The 25981-nt window shown below is 41.8% G+C and overlaps 1 protein-coding gene across 2 annotated transcripts in view; it reads right to left on the bottom strand.

Annotated features, from left to right (window-relative positions):
* Positions 1-25981, bottom strand: part of magi2b (membrane associated guanylate kinase, WW and PDZ domain containing 2b) — a 94527-nt gene that overhangs the window by 51341 nt on the left and 17205 nt on the right. For both annotated transcript variants that reach the window (XM_085411951.1, XM_085411950.1), the window contains exon 2: positions 17494-17610. In XM_085411951.1, the coding sequence (XP_085268077.1) occupies positions 17494-17610 (117 nt within the window). The remainder of the gene's footprint in view (positions 1-17493; positions 17611-25981) is intronic.

Genomic DNA, 25981 nt, shown 5'->3' with positions numbered 1-25981 from the left:
CCCAGTGTGCCCATAATAATCCCATTTCCAAGCTGATCACAGCTCAGTCGGACACCGTGAGTCCACAACCCCACTGGAACGAGAGTGCAGTGTGCGTCGCTGTGAGTATGTATCACCCTTCCCATCACTTGATGGACTCAGATCAATATTGAATTAGTTGACAATGATGTGAATGGCACTAAGACTTATAAAGAGCTCTAAGATCCATAAAATAAACATTCAGTTAATTTGTTTATTTAACTTACAAAAATTGAGTTTTTCTGCATAATTAAGCTTGAACAGAAATGTAAACTTTGGCAGAGGCTTTGCTTTTAAACAATACACAATTTAAGCTTTTTTCCCCTGAAAAATTGATCATGTCTGCTCATAAATATTAATGAACTAGCACCATTCTGCTAGCAGTAACAATAAAACTGAGCACATGTCCAATTTTGTGGTTGTACTTAAGAGGAAAACTGTAAATAATATACATGTATATATAATCCTTGTTATCTTCAAAACAGTTAAGCTACACTTACATAGAAGAAAAAAGAAATAAAAGCAGAGGTCCAAATATGCTCATTCTTGGCAAATGTGCATATTTGCTTCTGTATTTCTGCATTTGGGAAAGGGAAAATCTGCCTCGGCTATTATATTATATATAGTCCACCAACTTCAGAAGTATTGATGGGAATTTCTTTCAGGCTGTAGTTTTTATGTTTTCATACTGGATTGCATTTTTTCATATGGTATAATATAAATCTTCCCCACCTCCATTGGCTGACTCATCACTCCTCTGACTCAGTCTGTGCAAACATTTATCATCATAATCTCCACAAACATGACGTATTTTGGAGGCTTATTTTACAAGATTGCGTCATAGTGTCAGGTGACCATGTTAGATACAATTTCAAAAACACAAACACCCCCTAACGCAGCCTCACATGCTCCTGCGAAAATGGTCTTCAATGCCACTTGAACTACACTCAGTAGTTACACTTAAAGGAATAATGCAGATGATATTAATACCAATGTCAACAATGCCATAGGCACACAGACACAGGTTACCAGAGAGGCTGTCTTTAGTGTTAATGTGGTTACTCCTTTAAAAAAATATTTTGCTATACTAAAGCAAACTGAAAAGAAGACGTGCAAGAGGTCTACAAAATAATGACTCAATAGTGATTCTTGGCTTGATTGAGGACACAAATCCCAGTCTCCTGAGCGAAAATCATGTGTATTTATCTACCGCAATCCTCTCCACATACACTCTATCGCTTTTTCTACCATCTCATGTCCCCTGAAGATAAACCTCTTCCACTACAGGTACCTTCAGCTGTTGAGGCATGTAGCCATGGACTGATGTCAAAATGATGTGCAACCATGCATACACCAGAGTGTTTATATTTTTTCGTGGAGCCGAGTTTAAACAGTCAAATAGCTGCAGTACGTTTGGGTGCAAAGACACGCTTTAAAAGAACAATTGCAAAGAAGAAGAAGAAGAAGAAAAAGAAGAAGGAGGACCACCACGGCATGTGCAGTGCGACGCTGAATATCCCCAGCTGGCCAGGTGGTGCTGGCCGCCTTCCACGGAGTACAGCTATTGATCTGTAAGATCAGATTGAAATTATTCTGCTGCCCACACCAGAGTAGGCAGAGCCTGCTGGCATACTGATGACCTGCTGATAGCCTTCTCCCACAGCTTCCTTCAGTGGACACACCAACTGAGCTGAGAGAGGCAGAGTGGGAGAGAGGGAGGGAGTACGTCTTGTTGGATCTGAGCTGGAAATATTGATCGAGTATCTGGGTTTGAGATACTTTTCCTCGTTTCTCCTTTCTCCTTACACATTTCTGCTCAGAGTGCATTACCTATTTTCCTGTGCTCTTCCTCCTTCCTCCCAGTAAATACCTATGAAGTTTTTATTACAAAGAACATCGTTTCCAGAAAAATCCAGGCATTGTTCCTTCTGCCTCTGTTACCATATTTCACCTGTCTTCATCTTTACTTAACCTTACCAACTTTAGTTTTCGTATCTGGGAAAACTTTAAAAGTGAAGGCAGAAACAATTTAATCCGTAACTGTCTGTGTAGGTTCTCATTCATCCAGGACATGGCAACCTAAGGAGCATGTAAAGAAAAGCAACCAGTCTCTTTTCTTTCCCTGAAATTCCTTCAGTTTGGTTTTGGCAATTTTCTCTTCATATTTTTTCATGTGAAGACACAAAGACCTAAACAATGCTTTAAATATTTACCGCTTGAAATCTTTTCTATCATATTTCCAGTTAGTAAGGGCTGTCTCTGCCTGTGCAGCTACCCTTGGAAAATCCCGGAAACTATTCTAATGATCATCAAACTACATCTTTACTGATATCCACACACGGGTGTCAAACGTTGTCATTAAGAGTGCAGAGGGGTCATCAAATGTCATCTTTATGGGGGAAAGAGTTAATAAATGATGCAACTGCACAGGTGCTCAAATTAAAACAAAAAATAGCAGCAGACTCCACAAAGTGGAGGCAGTGATGCTCTCACACAGCCAAAAACACTGCTGCGGTTGACTATTGATTGGGTTTCATGCTTTTGCTAATAAAAGGTTAAAATCGGCTGTGAGCCAAAAATGGTCTTTGCATCACAATCAGCCAGTGTACCCAACCCTCTCAGAGGTGACGCTGCAGGAATACGAGCACCACTGAGATTTATGGCTCAAATGACTTAAATCCACAATAAAACAGAAAACCTTGGAGCTGCCTCTCTGGGAGGGAAAGACACTGTCTGCCTCAAACCCTGACAGCGAAGAACTACAGAATATTTTCTGTGGATGTGTGTGGGGGAGAGAACAGAGAGAGACAATGTAGAAACATAACAAGGAAAGTCCATTTAGAGCAAAAGCTAAAATAGATGATATACTGAAATAACTCAGCTGGGTGTGAGATGATAAGAGGACAAAGACCTTTGCTAAATTATAGAGTGGAGGGAAGAGTGGCAAGCAGAGAAACACAGAGAGAGGCAGCAACAGAGAAGGAGACAGAGAGAGGGGGGTAAAAGGCTGATTGGTTAACCTCGCAGTGCATCCACAGCAGCTTGCAAGTGTGTTTGAGAATGTGAACTGTGTTCATTCGCATATTTATATAATTAGACAGGAAATCACCAAGAGGGAGAAGCAGAGTGGTGGAGATTCAGGGCTAAAAATAGACTATCGATAGACTGATTAACATAATAAAGGTTGGGGAAAGGCAGGCAAATGATACGGTCTCTGCGTGAGAATGTGTGGGAGCAAGGAGGTGTGTGTGGAGTGGGGGTGCCAAGCGAGTCTCTCTTATTAATAGTTAATACTGTAATCTATAGACACAGAGCACGGGATGTCATTATTTTCTCCAGAGTTCTTATACTCATTATCCTCCACAGTAATTTTAATAAATTTGTGGTTATAATGCAAAGAACATTTATATGATAATAGGACTGAGCAGCAAACCCAGACTAGTAAAGCTGGATGTGCATAGTTCCACAGAATCATCTCTGAGTCTCTGTGTGCATATAGTCAGGCTCATAAGTATTTGGACTGTAAATTTTGCCTCTACACACCAGCACAGTGGATTTTAAATAAAGCTATCAAGATGTGATTAAAGTGCAGACTTTCAGCTTTAATTCAAGGGGTTTTTACAAAAGCACTGCATTAACCGTTTTGGAATTTAAATAATTTTTATACACGGCCCCCTTTTACAGAGGAAAAAAAAAAGTAATTAGGCAATTGGCTGACAAGCAGTCTCATGGCCAGGTGAGGCCAGTTTCTTCATTAAAATTAAGCAGAGAACATCTGGACTGTATTACACAGTATGACGTCCAAAGAGATGTTGGTGTGACTGAAGGAGGCCATCATTAGGCTGGAAACGAAAACAAAGCATAGATACAGCAAAAACTTTAGGAGTGTTGGAATCAACGATTTGGTATATTCTTAAAAAGAGCGAACACACCAACGAGCTCAGCAACACCAAACAGCCCGAGGGACCACAGAGACAAAGTACAGGGTGACAGACTGTTTTCCCCAGCTAAGAAAAACCCTTTACAACATCCAATCAAGTCAAGACGAGGTCAGCGTGCCATTTTAAAAAGTCTTTGGACAGATGAAACCAGGCATAATTTCGACCAGAATGATGGAGAAGAGAAAAGTATGGAGAAGGAAAGAAACACATTATCACATTAATGGTCAAACATGTTGGAGGCAATGTCATGGCACGGGCACGTATGGATGCAGGTGCAAGCGTTTCACTTGTGTTTATCGACGATGCGGCTGCTGACAGAAGTAACAGGATGAAAGTGAAGTGCACGGCACCGTATCATCTGCTAAGATTCAGCCAAACGCTGCAAAACGGAATCCCAAGACAAAGAAACCGGCCAAGTCAGTCACCTGATGTTAACACAGCAGAGCGTGCTTTTATTGTTATCGAAGACAAAGCTGTAGTAAAGGCCGAGCATCTCAGAGGAAATGAAACAGCATTCGGTGGTTTCTAGACTTCATTTGTCTTAGATGAAAATCTTTTGCAGGCAAAGTATTAAAAACAATCCTTATGTGTAAAATTATGACAGTTTGTCCAAATAACTTTAAGCATCTGAAAACAGGAGTGCGTCAATATAAATGTGGGGAAAAAACAGAAATACTAAACAGTTAATTTAATATTTCTTTTAAAAAAGCTGAAGAGCTGAACATCTGTACTTCAGCCACGTCTTGATTGTTTAATTTAAAATCCACAGTTGTGCTGTACAAAAGCGTAGCTGTTTGTCTCACAGACCTCATATTCGTTTCTGAGCTGAGTGAATTTGTTACATAGACTGAATTAACACCAAATATAACTGTAACTAAAAATAGTCCCTGAAAAGGTGAATAGCTGTGACACTCTTTCACGATAATCCTCTAGTGGGCTAAACGAGGAGGTTTATACGTGCATGTACAGAAGTGATAGCACACTAAATGTAGGTCCATTCTCACCTTATTATGCTGCACATCTTTTCAACTGAATTAGCACGTGGTGCTTTCTGCTTATCTGTTTAACCCTGCTACATCCTTTGGTAGGTATATATTAATATAATATTCAAAATTCTGTATGCTAAAAAAAAAACTACATCTCTTAGAAGGTGAGGTCAGAAGACACAATCTTGTTACAGTGTAATCAAAAAATACAGAGACAATGCACTGTCCTCAAAACCCTGAACCCGTTTACCCACAGTCGTTTCTAGCAGAGAGCAAGCAGAGCACCACAACAGACTGTCTCAGTTACACATCCATCCATCCATCCATCCATCCATCCATCCATCCATCCTTTCTCCTGATTCTTGTTCCAATTTACCTCGTCGCTCTTCGTTCCACTATAGCTGATCTCTGTCCCCATTACTCCCTCCCTGTCTTTTTTAATCCGCTCCTTTTTCCCTTCATTATTCTCCACTCCTCTCGTCTCTTCTTCAGGCTCTGTCTAACACTTTGGTCTTCTCTTTCATTCACTCTCCTCCTTCCGTCTTCTTCTTCCCGGTTGACAGATGTGAAGTGTGACAGCAGGTCTATAGAAGAAGTATCATCGAGCACACACACACACACACACACACACACACACACACACACACACACACACACACACACACACACACACACACACACACACACTTATTTACACTACAAAGCCTGGGCTACAGATGCAGCGACACAACATGGCAACACTCTGACAGGAGCGTATGCTCTCACGACAACACGTCAGTACTTGGCAACACAGACTCACCATGGTAACAAGCAGCAATATCTACACGAGCTGTTCATAAATAATATTTATGTCAGGTATGACACACCGCTTTGCATGTGGAGCCGTTTTACTAGTCACAGTGTCAGAGGTCTCCAGTTTGATCCTTTTCTGCTCTGCACCGCTGCAGGTGTGTGCTCGTCGCCGACTCTTACTTCATCAATCAATTACTTTTGCAGCATGGCTACCCAGAGCTCACACCTGGTTACCTCGGAGTAATTTACCTGTTGTTTGAGCAGACAGGTTTTACTCTGAAGGGAACTGCAGGCTGGGGGGACTAGGAGACTTGGATGTCATGTCTCAGTGTAAATCTCTCTCAGGGCAGAAGGATGCTCTGCTCCACATTTCAGTCTAGCTGCAATCAGCAGTGAGACAGCGAGAGAGACAGGTGTGAGACTCACTGCTCACTCTGCTACAGACAAACCAAATTTAAGGTGGACTTTCTAAGCTTTTCCTTATTTCCTGTCACATATATACTGTTGCAGTGGAGAAAGCTTCAAATAATGAGGGCTGTGCATTTATACATTATCCCTATGATCCAGAAGCTCCGGCTTCACACAGCTCCAAACGCTCAGTTTCAAACAGATTCTGCTCCATTCTTGGCTCTTAAAAAGAGAGGATCTCCATAATATGGACATCTCACTTCACATTTAAGGCTGTATAAAGGTTAAAACAAGCAGAATTATTGAGCTTTGGATGTGCAGTAGGTGGATCTGTAGTTAGGCCAGCTGTTTATCCTTGATTTTTCCTTATTTCCTTACCGAAGACATTGGGAGAAACGAAAAGACAAAACGAAAGGAAAAGACATGGTGGTTAGCACTGTTGCCTCACAGCAAGAAGGTACTGGGTTGAAACCCCACCTGGGGTCCTTCCATGTCTTTGTGAATTCTGACTTCCTCCCAAAGGTTAATTGGTGATTATAAAAGTGACCGTGCAGTAGGTGTGAATATGAGTGTGAACAGACTGGTGACCTGTGCGAGGTGTACCCTGCTTCTCACCCTGTGACAGCTAGGATAGGTTACAGGCCCAGGAAAACAGGGAAAATGGATAGAGTGAGAAAACTGAAGGTATATTGTTCCAGACTTCTGGGATACCAAGAACCTGGGAGTGATCTTTTGACAACGCTCACTTTTTATGAACAAATATTGCTGTCAAAGCTAACTTAGTTCAGCTTTGATACTTGTGAAGTTGAAGCCATTTCTCTTCCTTTAGAGACTTTGAAAAGGTTAGAGATGCTTTCATTTCGTCTCAGCTTGACTATTGTAATAGTATTTTTTCATTCAGGTGTCAGTCTGTCTGTCTGTCTTTGTCGACCGCAGCTGCTCGGGTCCACAGTCTCCTACATCAACTCCCAATCAGTTTAAGATTTGATATTGTTTTTTTTTAAGTCATTACACGGGATAGTGGCCCCATATCTCTTTCCACTAGATCTCCGAGGTCTGCTAAGCAGATGATCCGAGTTTCTCTGAGGTGCAGAACCAACATCTGGATATCAGACCTTTACTGTATTTGCTCCTAAATAACAGGAAAAAATTGCTTTTCACATCTGGATTATTTTTAAAACTCCCAGAAAAACTATTTATTTTGGAGCTTTTAAACCTGACATTTGTTTTCTTACTTGTATTCTTTTAATATTTTTTATGTTATTATTATCTGATTCTCTCAGCTGTACAGCAGATTGAAGAAGACAGATGTTGACCAAACACAGTGATAAATTGGCTTGACGTATTCTAAATTACACTGACTTGCTCATGAAGCTGCATCAGTCATGTCGACCCGTTCGGTGCTGGAAAGTGAATCACAGTAATTCTTTAAAATGGTGAACTATTCCGTTACCTGGCAGTTTCAGGAAGGTTGCATCATTACTGATGTCAAGCGGCGTATTAAATAAATCGTTTATCAATAAAAAAATTAATCCTGTCTCTTGCACCAAGCACTGAAAATGTCAAAGAGCCTTAACAGCATCTTTAATCAAACGATGGGACGTTAGCCGGTTAACTGACTTATTCCAGATTTTTCTTTTTATGCGATTATTTATCTGTACGTGTTGACTTTTTAACATTTGGATGCACAAATTATAAATTCGCCGCGTCACTTGGAGACTGTGTTGCTCATTTTTCATATGATTGACTATTTTGCATTTTTTCTTGTGAAGATTTTTTTTATTGTTAACGGGACATAAAAACATGAGAAAATGCTCTAAAACCAGCTAATGTCTGCCATTTTTGCAGCCTTGACTTATCAACCATCTGAATAATTGGTGTAGTTATTCGCTAATGTATTGGAAAAAATGTCAGTGTGTTCATGCTGTCAATAATCATTCACATGTAGAGTTATCAAAATAATATTTTATGTGTGTTCTTTCCCTTTTAAAGCAGTCCGGGTTAAATGACATGTCATTTCTGAGTAGATTAGATAATTTTCTATCTAATTTTTTTTCCTATTGGAGGAAAGTGTCTTTGCAATGTCTACTTAATCTACTCACTGTTGTGCAGCAAAGACGTAACAGCATCAATAAGAAGAACATTTTCAGAGACCTTTCATTGTATATAGTAATACTTGCAAAGATATTAAAGCTTGTTTTTTTTAACAATATTTGATTGTTTAATGTGGCTATTGCTCAGTGGTCACCATCGCTTATCTTATTCAGCATTGGGTGGGAGTGGCTGGAGCCTTTCCAGGCTGTGATAGGGCGAGTGGTTGGATACACCCCAGACAGGCCACCAGTCTCTTGCAGGGCTAGCACAGAGAGACAGCCAACCATTCACACTCACATTAACAGCCAGTTCAGAGTCACCAATAACCTTAACAGATAAGCAGGCAGAAGATAAACTCCACGCAGAAAAAAAGCCACAGCAGGTTCAAACTCCGGATCTTTGGATTGCTCACGTGTGTTCATTTAGAAGGGGTTTTAAAATAAGATCCTGGAGACTATACCATGGGGCAAAACTTTCCTATTAAAGGGATCTGGTAATGTACTGAACACAAATATGCTCTTATATTGACACCAAACAAAAAAGTTAAACTCAAATTAGCTCTAATCTCAGCAACTCTCTGCTTACCACCAAAACACACCTTAAAGTATTTTTCTATGTGTTTTTTTTTCCTTCAGCTTGACATATTTTCTATGTTTGGACATAAAAATGAAATGAAATTCTGTGTGTTTTTAGCTTGTCATTAAAACCCAAGACTATCACAATGCATCTGTCAGTTACTCCATCAGAAAGAGCAGATGACTGAGACAAAATATGGTTTTCTAGGGAATTCAAATTTCCTCCATAAACTAAAGCAGGCAGTCAATTAAACCCCTTCTTTAAATGATACCTGGCAGTGTGCATTCAGATTAAACACTGCAGCAGGTGTGGAGCTCCTTCCATAAGTCTGTCTGTCAGATCCAGAGGCTGCTGCAAAGACAACTGCTTGCTAGATGTATCAGCGTCTGGCGGAGTCGGTGTCTGCGTGACATTGAGAAATTACCCTTGCACCAAGGCATTTCCTGCGGTGATGGAAATCAACCGCGACAGGCTGAAAAGCACCTTTATTAGTCTGCAGATCTGAATGACGAAGGATGAAAGCGGGGGGTAGCATAATCCTCACACAGAGGCGGTGTATGGTATACTCACTGGCCACTTTGTTAGGTACACCTGTTCAACTGTGTGTTAATAGGAATATGTAATCGGCTAATCACATGGCAGCAAATCAGGCACGCAGACATGATCAAGATGATCTGCTGAAGTTCAAACTGAGCATCAGAATGACACTTATGACAACCAAGGTATGCAGAAGAGCATCTCTGAACACACATCCTACCTCAAGCAAATGGGCTACAGCAGCAGGAGATCACACCAGGTGTCACTCGTGTTAATTAAGACAAAGGAATCTCACCAAAACTGAACAACAGAAAAGAAAATTGTTTATTCTCAATTTCTGCTGTGACATTCTGATGTTAGGGTCAGAATTAGCTATCAACAACATGAAAGCATAGATCTACCCTGCCTTGCATCAATGGATCAGGGTGCTGGTTGTGCAATGGTGTGGAGTATATCTTGTTGGTGCAGTTAGTATTAACTTAGCATCGTTTTAATGCCACCGCCTACCTGAACTGTTGCTGACCACATCCCTTCTGATGCCTGCACCCAGCAGGAAAAGGCACCGTGTCACAAAATTCAGGCCATCTGATTTCTCTAGCATGACAATGAGCTCATTGTACTCAAATGGCTTCCACAGTCAACAGATCCCAATCCATTAGAGCACCTTTTGGATTTGGTAGAACAAGAGATTCACATGATGGATGAGCAGCCAACAAATCTGCAGGAACTGTGTGATCCTGTCATGTAAATATGGACTAAAGGAGGAAAGTTTCAAACACCTTGCTGACTCAGTGCCTCAAAGAATTAAACTCTCAAAGCAAAAGTACCAGCAAGATGCACCTAATAAAGTGGCCAGTGAGTATGCTTATGGCAAAAAGTAAAGGTTAACCAGTGTAAAACACGTGAACTCACTGAGGTGTAAGTGTGCGATGACCATCACAGAATGAGCCAAGCTTATCACGCACATCTTTAAACTACCACAGAGAGAAAGCAACAGTGGTGGAGTGGAGACGGGAACATAAATATAAAACGCTTCCACAAAAACAAAGAAACAAACCAACAAACAGGAAAACTCATTTTGTGATTAGCTGCTGAGTGAGAGGGAAAAAAGGAGGTAAGACGACACCTGTCCAGAGCTTAACATGGAAAACACTTTGCAAACATAACCAATTCATTAATCATCTTCAATATTTACCATTTTCATTTCATAAAATTCATATCGTTCACTCGCAGTTTCTTTCATCTGTGGAACAACATTAATCCAGTGTGCCAATCACACTGCAGGGAGCACAGAACCACATCAAAGCATGTCAGCCAGCTCTTTAACAAGAGCAAGCCAGCAGGCAAATCACCCCTTTAAGGAGCGAGTCCCTGAGGGATGATGTATTCTCCCCCCCCTTTCTCTCGCTCTCACATACGCGCGCGCACACACACACACACACGCACACACACACACACGCACACGCACACATATATAAAGAGTCAAAAAAACACACAAAACCTTAACAGAGAATGGCATGTAAAACTCCCATGATTCATGTATTAAACCAGCCTATTAAATCTCAAGACACAAACAGAATAATCAATGCAACAGTGTACAAAGAAACCCCACAAATGCACACTCACGCATAAGTACAGTGCGTTTTGTGCACATATGAGCAAATCATTCTCCTGCAGATCGACACACGAGAAATTAATTTTATCTTTATCACTTCGCTGAACTTTGCCATTATCATCATGACAAACATCCTGAAATAACTGTCATCACTCCTCTTCCTCCCCCTCTGCCTCATCATCAGCCACAGTGCTAAATTAGAACTGAGGCCCATTCACATTCATATTTGTAAATATGAGTGTGATTTAATCAGCAATCTATAAGCAGGATTTAACTCTTGATAAGTAAAACGAATGCGTTCCAACCGCAGACCTCTTCGTGATTAAATTTTAGAACAAATTTCTGGATGCAGAAATCACAGATTTCTCTTCAGTCGTTCATATTAAATGAGGGAAATAAAAAAAAAATCAAAAACCAAACACAGATGGAAGTGGGAGAATTTGGTAGATAACGGCAGCGACAGCTCCCCTTCCCGAGCAACTCGTTTCAGATGAATGGACTGAGTGTTCATTTAGAGGTGCAGAATTTGTTCCTGTGTATTTATAGGTGCTGTTTATCTGACTGCACATTATCAACAGGATAATGAATTCAAATCCAACTTCGACACATCGCCACATTGGAAAGCATGCTGTCTGAGCCAAAAGGTTGCGGAAGTGTGAGTGTACCAATGACTGTGAGGAAAGCAGAGAAAACTACAATATGAGGCTTCAGCTGGTCGACGCACACTGTCCAGTCGTACACACACTGGTGACCGATTTTAATTTTTAACCATCCTTGTAAGTGTTGCCAAGCTTTTCTGAGGCTCTTCTTAGCACTAAAGCACTTCAGTGCCTTCACTGCAAATACACTCAGTAGTGTGCAAACAGTTAAAAAGGGGAAAAAGTAAAATGAAGGACAGTGCTGGAGCTACGTAACACAAAATGAGAGCAGTAGTTTTAAACAGCTTTTCTTAAAACAGCTGTATTTAACTACAGCACTGTGCAAAAGTCTTGATTCACTCCCTAATTGCTTATATATATATATTTTTTGCTTCCAAGAGGTCAGAGGCTTTTGTAATTATTTTCTAACATGGTCTTGAGGAATAGCTTTCCAGGCTTTATGAAGGTCTTTCCAAAGATTTTCTTTCAGGCGCCTCAGGAGGTAGAGCGGCTGTCTACTGATCGAAAGGTCAGTGGTTCGCTTCCCGGATCCTCCTGCCAACATGTTGAAGAAATCTTGGGCGAGATACTGAACCCTGATTCGCCCCCCATCGTGGTGTCACTGCATGTGTGGAGAAGGCGACCGTAACATTTGTGCTAGGGACAAGCATATATATGAAAACATATCTTACCATGGTGTACACTTTGTCCTCCTAAAATCTGAGGAAACTACAGCCGGTGGGCGTTATCTTCATGTCTTTAAGAAATGGGGGGGACAGACAGAACCTGGGAGATCTGCACCTTCAGTTCATTCACTGAAGACTCATTCGAAATGCTCTCAGTGGAAAAGTGGAGGCCAAAGAAACAGGGAGAAAATGCTGAGACATTCTAAATTTAACAAGAACTGGACCAAAAATCTGTTACAACAGGTCTTATGGAGTGATTAATTCACACTTAAAAGTTTGGGGTCAAACTGTCACCAAAATGAGAAGGAAGGTCGCGAGGGAGCGTCCACCATATCATGACAACGATCCCATACCTGGATAGAAAACACATTCCCAGAACCTGGACCTTAACATTATTAAAGCAGCATCCTTAACAGACAACTGGAGAAATATTCCTACTAAATGAAATTACAAAAATCTTGTCTAAGAGAGTTTATAAGAGGCTTTGAGGGAGAATAAAGATGGTCATATCAAATACTGACTTTTAAGCTGCTTGCTTTAAATGCTGTATTTCCATGTTGTTTCTTAAAATGTTTAAATCACTGCACCCATTTCCAATCCTCCCAGTAAAATCTAAAGAAATGAGCGGTGGCTCTTTTGCACACTACTGCATTTTTATTTCATGTGCTATATCACTTCCTGCGTACTATGACCAAACACTGAATGGTGTGCATTACCACGAGTGTGTATTAAGATCTGCTGCATGCATTAGGGTGAGAAGGTGTCTTTCATCTTCCACAAATTTCCCACATCACCGTGATCATTATCAGACATCCGTCACCCCTATCACCATCACCATCTGAAGCATCTTGGCCCTGTTCAGCTCAACATCTTTATCTGCTCCTCCTCTGCAGTCTGAGGAGGATTCCCTGTCGGAAGCTGCAGGGGAGCATGTGTCCAGAACAGTGGATGTAAAGTGACAGAAGTTTCATGTATTTATAGGCTATCTGAGTAGAGGAATGTGCTGCTCACTGTTCAAGCTATTTATAGAGCCTTTTACTGATGCCTCTGAGCAGAGTGGAGGAAAGGAGATGGTTCTCCCGGGTATTACTTACGAGGCTCCCTCATATCTCCCTCTACCCTCATTCCTTGCATGTCCGACCTTCTCGCCACATCTCTACCCTCCATCCTCTTAACATCCACTTGCATCGACTCTTGTTTCTCACTTTCCATCTTCTGCCGCTGCCTTCTCCCCTCCCCTCTCTCCCCTGCTGATCTCCTCCTCTTTACCTCCTCTTCTCCCCATTTTCCATCTTCTCGCAGAGCCTTTTTGCTCGTGTCCACATCCATCACCTTCACCCCCCCTCGCTCCCTCAATTTACTGTACCCCCACCTCTCTCCTTCCTCTTCTCTTGTATTTTCCAGATGTTTTCACTCCTTTAGAAAATTTTCCCCGTCTTACGCTCTCATCTGCAGTTGTATCAAAGAGGCACTCACATTGCTAATATGCAGAGAGCAAAACCATTTTAAACTCTTCTCTAAATTCCTAACAGCAGGCGCTCTGACAGGAGCTCAGGCTCTGAAGTGGTCAGCGTAGCCCTGCAAAATCAAATAAAATAGCGCTGGAAATTTTCAAAAGCTCAAAAGGCTTGAGAAGTTAGACTGTCAAACAGCAGCAATCTCATCAAATGGTTCAACCTGAAAGGTGGGATACCTCTCTCAAGTTTTACTACCTTCACGTCCAAAAATCTCCTTTTCTGCCAATATTGTTTCTACTGCCTGACACTTTTACCAGTTACTGTGTCACTTAAAATCTTGTTTACTCTTATTTTTTTAAGCTTTCTCAGTCTTCAGTGACTGTTATCGCCTGTCCTAGTAAAAAATATGCACATGTCCTTGAAGTGCTCGTCCTGCTACCATTTGTGTGCCTGTTGAAGCGTGAACGCATGTGCAAAATAAACCTGAAATAAGTAAAAATCCACAAGCAAACAAAACAGAAGACACACACACACAATAGGCTGCAGGCCACAATACAGCATCTGTATACGGTTATTAATGACCGAGAGTAAACGAGTATGTTCATTTCATTATTTTTGCTGAAAGAATGGACAATCCTTGAGCTGAATGATGTAACAGGATGCAGTAGTTGATGTCAGCATGTGAGTCTTCTAGCTGTATGAACACACGCACGCAAACACACACGCACACACAGACAGACACACCTCCTCCCACGTCCCTGACAGCGTGTTGTGATGCAGAGTGGCGTCTGCTCATCAAGCTGACAGACCGGCACTGACAGCGTGGTCAGAGCGCTGCAGACAAGGGAGAAAAAACACTGATTTTATAACGCTCCAAACCACAACAACAAACAGCCCACAGGGCACGAGCAGTGCAGCACTCAGGACCATCAACCTTGTTTTTGGCCCTTCTGATGCTGTGTCACTGACGGTTGAGCAACGCCTGCTTATGCGAGTCTCACATTGCCAGGAAATCGTGCGTTGACTATACACTGATCAGCCACACTAATACCACCTTTTAAATATTTTGTAGGTCTCCTTGAACAGCTCTGGTGAGGCATGAACTCCAAAAAAAACCCTCTGAGGTTTATGACATAAGCAGCAGGTCATTTAAGTCCTGCGCAGGTGAAGAGAGGGGCCTCAAGGCCAGGTCAACAGAAGGTTGAACGCATTCCAGAAATTACAGCAGGGATTTGAGGAGCACAGCAATGTGGCTTTATCCTGTTGAAAGAGATGGCCGCTGCCATCAGGAAAAAAAACAAAACAAAACAAAAAATGTTTACGTAGGTACAAAAGCTTCCACATGAATGACAGGACCCAAGATTACCCAGCAAATCACTACCTAGAGCATCAAACTGTCTCTGCCAGCTTGTGCTCAAACACATCATCAGACCATCAGAACACCTTCCTTAACTGCTCTGCTGTCCGGTTCTGATCACAACTTGGAAAGATGGGAATAAGCACACAGCTCCCTCTAAATTTTGTGTTCCCCTATTTAAAAAAAAAAGAGAGAGATATAGTGGAGAAAATATGCCTTAATTTGATAAGACAGTAAAAAGTAAGGGGGGAGAGGGGGTGAATGTCACGCAGCAAATGACCTGAGGCGAACCAAGGCTGCTGCAGTAAGGACTTCAGCTTTCAGGACATGGCATGCATGCTGCACCGGCTACAGAACTGCCCCTCTGATGCCCTTCAATCAGCAATTTGTGAGCCCATGACCCTCTCACCGGTTCACTGCCTGTCCTATGTTGGACTGCTTCTGCAGGTACTAACACCTGCATACAGGGAACACCACACAACACTTCCCTACTGAGGTGCTCTGACCTGCTCCTCTAACCATCATACTTTGGAAACTTTCAAAGTCACTCCAATCCTAATGCCCGACCATTTCTCCTGCTTCCAGCGCACCAACTTCACAAAGTGATAGTTCATCAGCCTGCTCTTCGACAGCTGCCACTGATATTAAAGCCAATGTTATTCACTTCACCCGTCACTGGTTTCAGCGTTGTGGCTGATTAGTGTATATGAGACAGCGTAAGTAGTACAAAGTGCTCACCATTAAAATAAATTTGTATTACAGTATTACAACTGCATTTTAATGACATTTAAATAATCAGCATATGATGATTCAAAGCCGCTATGCAGGAGGTCTATGAGTTGGAATTTCTATAATCTTCATTACACTGTATCAGCTTTGTTAAGTGATAGGCAGTTAATTATGGGGATGTCATTACTGCTCAAACACATCACGCAGAATGAGCATCTTTCCGTTCCCATAAAGCCCTGGAAGGGGACTATGATTGCAATGTGGCGACAAAACCACCAAAACAGACACGTGCTGCCCTTCAGCCTCAATAGGGCAGAAGTGTTGAAGCTTAGCCAGTCCACACCACCTCTGTCGTCACCCTGTCAGTCTGCCTTCACTGCACTATTACACAGCCAACAGTCTGAGAAAGAAAGAGGAATGGAGAGGCAGAGGGAAGGAGAAGGAGAGGCCGCCTGGAGTTAAAATTGAAAGGGAGAGAAAATGTGATGGTGAGGTGGTGACCAAAAGAAATCAAAGAGGCAGAGGAGGGTGGGAGGGGAGCAGGGGGAACATGAGAGAGAGTGAAAGCAGAAGATGAAGACGGCGGGAAAAAGAGGAGAAAAAAAAGAGTGATAGAGTGATAGTGAGAGAGAGAGGCTCAGGAACTGTGCAGCTGTGGGACCGTATTAAACAATCACTTCTGTGTCAGCAGCTCAACACACCGGCAGAGAGGACATCTAGTATAGTAGAGGCAGCCAGTACAAAAACACCCATCGCTGACGTCAAGCCGAGCTCTGTTTCCTCATGCGTCTGTACCAGAATCTGCGCTATGAATTGGCCTATTAACAGAAGATAATGAAACATGTCAGATGAGTGCAAAACCCTTCACCAAACATGCATGCAAAGCGAGCTCATCCACACGCTGCATGCAGTCTGCAGACTCAAGCATCAGGCCTGATTCATGAGCTGCTGCCTGTATTGACACAGGAAGATCCTGCTGGGCCTTGCATCCCCTCAATATTAATCACACAATGACATCGCCACCCAACAGGCCAAAGGCATACGTGCCGGGGAAACAAAAAAGACAACAACCCAAAAAAGAACCAAAAAAAACCCAGACAAAAAAAAAAAACCAAAAAAAACATTCACATGTAACATCTCATTTGGTCAGCGTGTAAAATTCATCACACATAGAAAGAAATCTGTGTATGTTGTGCATGTCTAGCATGTGCTAAAGGGGGGGCAGGGCATTACCACAACGCAAGCCTCAAGACAAGAGGGTGGTTGCCGTGGAAACCTCAGGCTGAAAGCTCGGCAGCCGGACGACTGAGGGAAGAGAAGGAGCGATAGACGGCGAGAGACAGAGTGTGTGTGTGTGTGTGTGTGTGTGTGTGTGTGTGTGTGTGTGTGTGTGTGTGTGTGTGTGTGTGTGTAAAATAAAAGGGTAACATCTCAGGGGCAAGCGGAGAGAAAGACAAGGTGTGTTAGCTGGTGGAGGAGGGTTGACAATGATATCCAAGAAATGGTGCTAGAGAATGAAAGAGACAATTACAGACATACAGTGAGGCAGCAGAGAGGATGAGATCAAAGAAGAGTAAAAAAAGAAAAAGAAGAGGAGTGCAGCAGTGATGGCGGCCAGAGGGTGGAAGAGGGGAGCGATAGAGGGTGATGTGGACTCACAGGGAACAGTGCGGAGGTAGAGGTTGTCTCTGATGATTTGCTGGTGGTCGTGGTCCACTGAGCCCTTGGAGAAGCGCAGGTTGAGGTAGTGCCGCAAATCCTTGTCAACCACCCCCCCTAAAACACAAAACGAGCAAGAGAGAGAGAGAGAGGTCAGAGCTTGATGACAACAGACACAAACTGGCAAAGGACATTTTTCTCTTGATCCAAGTCAGACTGTTTCAAAAACCACCAAAAGGATTTCCACTGCAGTGGAAGAACAAGCACCAGTTATTAAACAAAAAAAGACACACAACTTTAAACCCGTTACGGAAAACTGAAAGTTTAAAATGACACAAAGCATCAATGCATGAATATCAGCTACTTCAGAAGCTCTTCGTCTTCAAGTTTGAGTAATTTTCTTTAATATTTTCCAACAAAAAGCCGAAGCGCACCAATACAGAATGCACAGACTGTCAAAGCTGTTAGCAAAGAGAAACACTGAGGAATATTTTAACAGTATAAAACTTCCTTGAGGAGCAATAAAGGGGAAAATGGCATGTTAAAGGAGGGGAGAGAGAACAAAACACAATTTTGTAGTGTCATGAGAAAAAAAATGGCTTGCAATGATTTTCACAACAAAGCAAAACAGCAAAGGCTACTAGAGCAATTGTGTAAACCAGTGATCCCCTTGGGGTTAAATGTGCGGTGTCAGCAGGTTGGGTGACAAAGGCTACAGAGGACAGAAGCTCAAACCTCCTCATTTCTCCCTCTCTGTCTCTGATGATTACGTGCTGTTTGAGCTTTCACCCTTTTCATTATGTCACTGAGCTGAAACAAAGAAAAGTAAATGACAAACAAAATAAGGGCAAAAGGCTAAGGAGCAGGCCAACATATCTATGCGGCATATAGTGCGTGCGTGCGTGTGTGTGTGTGTGTGTGTGTGTGTGTGTGTGTGTGTGTGATAATGTCCATGAATAGTTTCTCCTCCCTTCATCTGAAACCAAAGAAGCCCAGGAGGATGAGAGGAGGGGAACTTATTTTCCACACAGCATTCGATATGCAAAACCATCACATCCGACAGCGGGAGGGATGAGGTTACATGCCATGCATTTACAAATGACAAAAATGCCTCCTCACTCATGCATACTCTAGTGACCTCCTGCCAAATGCAGTTGACAGCGTTCAGGATACCAGTTAAGATTCAGGCAGTGTCTGCCTTTCATAGGAAACTCTTTACATTGGAACCATGCATACACGGCCCTGACACAGGTGACACTGTAATTCTCAAATGATCAACCCTTTTAGTCTAACATCTTATGTAAACTGACACCATTTTAGCAAGGCCACGAAGCACCATGAAATGCTTCACAAATAGAAAAGAGCGAGGTGAGAGGAGAGGAGAGAGGAGAGGAGGAGAGGATAGGAAAGGAGAGGAAATGAGGAGAGGAGAGGAAAACAAAGGAATAGATGGAAGACAGGATGAAATCTTGATTGGCATTACTACTAGACAGTGATTGTTCTAGATGGGTTTACCATGATGTCACGCAGCTATGCATTCATGCATAGGCCATATCTCTGACATGCACAGACACCAGCATACATATATCTCTACATACACACCGATACATGCTCAGAGAGAGAAAGACATCCGAGAGAAAGAGCTGTGCAAGCCGGGCACCTCATCAGTACCTGGCCCAGATGTTGATATAAGCGGTCCTTTCTCTACAGGTATATATCCAAAGACAGCCTGTCCTCCCAGGCGTCCTCTAGCCTTGCAACCATCCACCGCACATCTTCTGCCGCCTTGGTGAAACCACACTCTCTCGCCTCCTGCCTCTGCTTCTCCACTGCTGCTCCAGCACACAGCAGTAACCAGCTGCAGCCAATTTTAGTCCCAGGGAAGAAGATAAGGACGGGGGGGATGGGAGATGTAAAATGACACGGATAGATGGCGAGAGACGACGACCGTCGGGAGGAAAAAAAGAGGAGAAGATGTACCAGTGTGAAGCCGGGCTCCACAAAAACCTACCAGCGGATTGGCCGGATGACTTCCACAGTCCTGCAGCAGCCCCTATCTGCTGCTGCTATTACTGCACTGGTGTGTGTGCGTTTTGTGTGTGTGTCTCCAAAAGACTGAGAGAGACAGTACGTGGTAGTATCAGATAAATGTTTATGCATGTGAAAGCATTTGTAGAGTGTGTGTCGGTATTTTTCCCCGTGTATGAGCACACCCAGATGCTCCCCGACGTTCCTCAAATACTCTCCATCTCCCGTCCACCAGATGCTCTCTCTGTTCGACCTTGTGTCAAAGTAGCCTAGACTAGAGAGAAATACTGTGACGCGCAGCAGCAGCAGCATATGTCACAGTGAGGTTACACTCACTCATCCGCACACGGAGGGCTGATGAGCTCACAGCTGCAGAAGATGCCTCGAGCGCCGTCTTGAGCAAGGTTTGGTCAAAACACAAGACGTAAACAAACACCAACACAGAAACACACGCTCGTGATATGAGCGCTTGGCTCGAGGCACAGCTGACTGTGGAGGAGGGGTGTATTTGAAGAAGCTTTATTGGTGTGACTGTTCAAACAGAACAAATTTACCAGTCTCAGAGTTAAACTTGATGCTGTAAACATCACAGTGAACTCGTTTGGTGCCTGTCTGCTTCAACAAAGCAGAAAATAATTCTGGGAAAGGCAGTTTTTATAGATTGCCAAAAACGGCAGCATGAAAGCGGGGTAGAAAGGACGACGGCACAATCAATCAACACCATCAATCAAGGCAGACAGCAATCAGCGCAGGACTACACAGACTCACACTGCCCATCGACTCTCTTTTACATGATCCCCAAAATCACGCACAAACATTTAAACACAAAGGTTCATTTAAACAAATTCCTCCCTTCTGCCCACATCTGCCGTTACTGGTGGAGCTGCTGGCACTACCTCCACCACAGCAGTCTTCACCTCATTATGTGATTAGATGAGTCCAAAATCACTCCCAGTTTACCATACAGAGCACTAAATTTACTGTCCATTTTATTCATAATCACTAGTGCCCTTAAATATTCCACAAGGGCTTGACTGCTTAATTCCTGTGCTCAATATCTCGTTAAAACGTATCTCTTCTGCTACTGCTGGGTGAGCTAAAAGGCTCCAGCTGAGTATTTAGCAAGCTACTTGGATCCACAGAATCAACTGCATGTTTAACCATGCAGACAGCTTCACGTTTTACTAAAGAAACCCTGAAAATCGAGCAGAATTCAGTTTTACACACAGAGACGTATAGATAGTTGGCCACATACATCAGATAATCTAATGTCTTTGTTGCTTAGCAACACAAAAGAACCAGATCTGTCTGCACAGCTGTTCATTTACCTAACGCCACACACCTAAATTAGAGAGCTTGTTCAGCGTTTAAACGTCAATATTTCTAATTCTACATGCCTAAATAAGTGTCTTCACATGAAAAAAAACACCACCTTCACATATGTTCAAATGAAAGATCATCAAATGTTCTGTCCTACAATACAACGTCTTTACTGATCAAAGCAAGGCTGCCACTGCAAATGCATTTAAAAAAAGTAAACAAATCTGTCAACAGCTATACGTTAAGGATATGAATATGCAATCAAATCTGACAACAAGAGGACTATGCAACTGTCAAAATACTGAACCAGGAAGACAGTTTGTAACATTAATTCAATTCAATTTGATTTATATAGTGCCACATCACAACAGCAGTCACCTCAAGGTGCTTAATAGTGTAAGGTAAAGAGGGTCTAAACAATCAGATGACCCCCCTATTAAGGAAGTGGGAAGGAAAAACTCCCTTTTAACAGGAAGAAACCTCCGGTAGACAAAGTCACCTATTTTGAGGGTCTAAAGTGTAAAAAAAAATGGGTTTGCCAGGTCACTGCTGCAGCTGTCTTTAGTTGTTTGTGGATCTTTTTTCCTTTTTTTTTAAGCAAGTGAAATGCAGCAAGATCAGGTTGAGATCAGGTCACTGACCTGGTCACTGCAGAATATTCCACTTTCAGACCTTCAAAAACTCCTGAGCTGCATTCACATTATGTTTCAGGTCATTGCCTTTCTGTACTCTCAAGTGTCCTCCAGTGAAGTTTGCTGCCCGAGCTTTGCACAAAGTGACACTTCAAAAAATGTACTTGTGTAAATGTGAGTTGTGACCCAGTGCCAAAGAAGCGATGTTGATCCATGCATCATACTGCATCATACTGCCTCTGCTGTACTTTTTTTTAAATGTAGTACGCTTCAGGATCAGAACCTGTCAAAGCCTTCTCCACACTTTCTTCTCCACAGTTATCTTACTGGCTGTTTTTGGCAATTTTATAATATTATCTTTTTCTTCTTTGAACACGTTTGCATCTTGTGGTGATCTTTCTGTATTTCTTTTTGTGAAGTCTTCATCATAGATTTGGATAATTATAAGCCTTCCTAATGGAGTGTTCCTAAATTGGCTGCCTGTTCTGATAACACTAAGTTTCCTGTCATGATTATGACCACTCACAATGCTCTTTACTTTAAGTCCAAGCTTTTTTTCCCCATGTTTCTAAGCTCACAAGCGTTCTTGTATCAAAACTGTTGATTTTGCCCTTCCTAATATTTCTGTTATCCCTTTGAAGATTTTCTTTGCTTTTGCTGCCTCAGGATGGCCTTTTTTCATTTGTACTGACAGCTCCTTTGAGCGCAGTGATACCAAATGTACACAACATACTTGGAAACAGCTCTAAACCGTTTACCTGTCATGATAACACGCGAGGCCCCGAGTACAGAGGATTGGGACTATAAATAACTATAATGGCTCGATAGTTGTTGCATCATTTTTCTTTAGTGTATTCATCGTGTGTATTCACCTATAAGGTGAATGTCTTAGTACACAGCTAAAATATTAACTGTTCTATGAGTGCCCACACATATAAAGATCTAAAAGTATATCAATCAGCACCTTAACACCTGTTAAATGTGCTCTCTCCAAGCCTCCAAATTGAAAAAAAAAAAATCACTTCCTGTTATTTCAGTAATATTTTATATTGAAGAATGTATATCCTCTGCTCATCTCATTTCCAAGTTGGAACAACTGTTAATTAAGCTAAATTCACTGACATTAATGATTTATTAAACTTGTACCAACCTCTGTAGTAACAATATTTCATTTGTAGTGATTTATGCCGTTGTTTATATATGATGAAAGCTTAAAAAGATTTAATTGGGGATCAATAAACGCTCAGCAGGCTACAGCAAAAACTAAGGCTCTGTTCCTCCACTAATTACTGACGTAAACACTGGAACAACCAATTCCAGAGGCCACGGGCTTGTTGTGATTTCAATTCCAGCAGTTCACGGAAACAAGGATGCCTGACATCACCTCACCAGTGCTACGGACAGCTGCTGAGGTTTTTAGTCTCTCTCTGAGGAAGGTCACATTTTTCCTGATAGACCTTGTGAGATGGAACATTTCCTCTCACAGTCTAAAATCTTTAAAAGTGCAATTTATTCACAAGTAAGATTTTCCTGATTATATATAGCTTAGCTCTGTACCCACACATTCAGTTCCCAAATGTCACTGAATATATACACTTAGTCATGTTTGTCAACACTAGTCCAAATGTCCATCCAATCTCTCTTATCTTAGTTACTAAAAAAACAAAGCAAAAACTACCTTTCTGTGTGTTCGTCTTTCTGGCTTTGTGGAACTGAGAGTACTACAACTTCTGTCACGGAGGCTTATAGATGAAAACCCTGCCCACGATTCCCTCAGCACCTTAAGGTCACACTTAAACAACATTTATTCATCTTTACAAGCCGTCTTCCTCCAGGCAACAGCTACTTTTTAGTGAAGTATGCAAACCACAGGCTTACAGAAAAATCAGAAGGCAGACATTCTTTAGTCAAACCAGAAAAAGACTCAGATTTACCTCATACTGTAACGTAGAGCGTACCATAGGTCACAAAGATTACTTTCTTTCATAGCTGGACGTAAATCTGATATTTTGCATGAACAATACCTCTTTTTGCTAAATGCTTTTTAAAGAGATGTGGACTTACTTGACATAAGCTAACTAACTAATATATTAATGCAACCTCAAAGTTAAACTATTTAAGTAGCTTCAGGTTTGCTCAGAATTTCAGATTAAACACAGTTTAATCATTACTATGATGTATTATTGTGTGTGTCCCTTATAATGCTGCAGAAGATGTATTTCTACATTAATGTATTAATGTAATTGTGAAAAAAAGACTGGTCCATGTGTATACACCCACTAATATTAACATTACATAACTATATACTGATATATTAGTAAACAGTTATGTAATACATGTAATATATATATAATTATACCCACTGTCAGCTTCCCATGGTAACAGTTACCCATCATTTCTTTATTTGTTGAAAGTCTTTGGACTTTGCACCACTGCACACGTGAAGCCATACATGGTATTATCAATATTCTCTGTTCTGTTTACAGTGAGCGCAAAGACAAAACAAGTACAAGTCCTCTCCCATCACACTGTTTTTCTGCTTTCCAGCTCCGCTCAGTTACTGATATTTCAGATTTCATCTGTAAGTCAAAACCTTCTACTTGTCAGCTAGACCCCATTCCTACAGTTTTGGTTAAGGCATGTCTACCTTCTTTGCTTCCGCTCATATCTGCCATCATCTGCTCTTCACTTACCACTGGAACTGTTCCTGCTTCCCTCAAAATTGCCGCCATCACCCCAATATTGAAAAAAAACTGGTCTAGATCCCAATAATTTTGAGAATTTTTGGCCTATTTCCAATCTACCATTCCTTTCAAAAATTCTTGAGAAAATAGTTGCCACACAACTCCACTCACATTTAACTAATAATAATCTGTATGAACAGTTCCAGTCTGGTTTTCGCCCCTCCCATAGCACTGAAACAGCACTTATAAAAATAACCAATGGCAGCTGACTCCGGTTTACTTTCCATTCTTATTCTCCTCGATCTGAGTGCTGCTTTCGACACTATTTCTCACTCCATTCTTCTCAGTAGGCTAGCCTCTATCGGTCTCTCCCATACTCCACTAGCCTGGTTTAAATCATACCTGTCTGATCGCACTCAGTTCATTCAACTCAAATCCTTTACTTCTCAGCCCCTTCCTCTGACCACTGCCATGCCCCAGGTATCTGTCCTGGGGCCCCTTCTTTTCATTATCTACCTTCTACCGCTTGGACATATTTTCCGTAAATACAATGTCCATTTTCACTGTTATGCCGATGACACCCAGCTTTATCTGTCCACTAAACCTGATTTTGCTCTTCCCCCATCCTCCCTCACCCTCTGCTTAGCTGAACTAAATTCATGGTTCTCTTCTAATTTTCTCAAACTCAATAGTAATAAATCCGAGCTCCTCTTGGTAGGCACTAAATCAACATTATCCAGAACCAACAGTTTCTCTATTGCTATCGATAACTCACCGGTCTTCATTTCTTCCTCTGTGAAAAGTTTGGGTGTCATCCTCGACAGTACTCCATCTTTCAATTTACACATTAATAATATTACTCGGTCTGCATATTTTCAATTGCGCAACATTAATCGGCTCCGTCCTTTTCTTACCCCATATGCCACTGCCATTCTTGTCCATAGCCTTGTTACTTCCCGGATTGATTATTGTAATTCACTTCTTTTTGGTCTTACTCAAAAATCCATCCACAAGCTCCAACGCGTCCAGAACTCTGCTGTCCATATCATCACCAGGACCCCTTCTGTCCACCACATCACTCCTCCCCTGCAGCAGCTTCATTGGCTCCCGGTCAAATATCGCATCAATTTTCTAAATACTCTTGCACACATTTAAGGCTATTCATCATCTCTCTCCTCCATATCTCTCTGACCTGGTTAAGACCACCGCCCCATCTCGTTGTCTCAGATCTTCTTCTTCCCTTTCACTCTCTGTCCCCTCCCCCTATCTTGTAACCATGGGGAGCAGGGCTTTCAGCTGCTCTGCTCCACGACTCTGGAATTCCCTACCTCCTGATTTAAGAAACATCTCTTCCTTCTCTCTCTTTAAGTCCAAACTCAACTCCTATTTTATTTGTTTATGTCTTATGTTTTTATGATTCTGTAAACTTCTTGCTTTTATTCTACTGTGTACAGTGACCTTGAGTGTTTTGAAAGGCGCTTTCAAATAAAATGTATTATTATTACAATCCATAGTATGTGTACCCATACTTGGCCAATAAAACAGAGTAGCGTTTTAGATTCTGTCACATTCAGAGCTGGGTTGTAAACGTTAATCCGACCTTCTATGGTCTATGTACGGATATACGGAAGAGGATTAGTGCCACCGGGGAGGAAAAAAAGAATTCTGACTTTAATCTCAGAATTCTGAGATTAAAGTCAGAATTCTGAGAAAAAAAGAATTCCAGTTTCCAGTCATTCTGGAAAAAAAAAAAAGACATGAAAAATTAATTCTAAACCGATTATAAAAGCAGCAATTTTCTTAATCAACTAACTGTTTCAGGTC

Source organism: Rhamphochromis longiceps, linkage group LG7, assembly GCF_057381845.1.
Source record: "Rhamphochromis longiceps isolate RC_006_pf linkage group LG7, R_longiceps_female_GT1.1, whole genome shotgun sequence".
Taxonomy (NCBI): domain Eukaryota; kingdom Metazoa; phylum Chordata; class Actinopteri; order Cichliformes; family Cichlidae; genus Rhamphochromis; species Rhamphochromis longiceps.
Note: the sequence above shows the minus strand (reverse complement) of the source record. Positions and strands in the feature narration are given on the sequence as shown.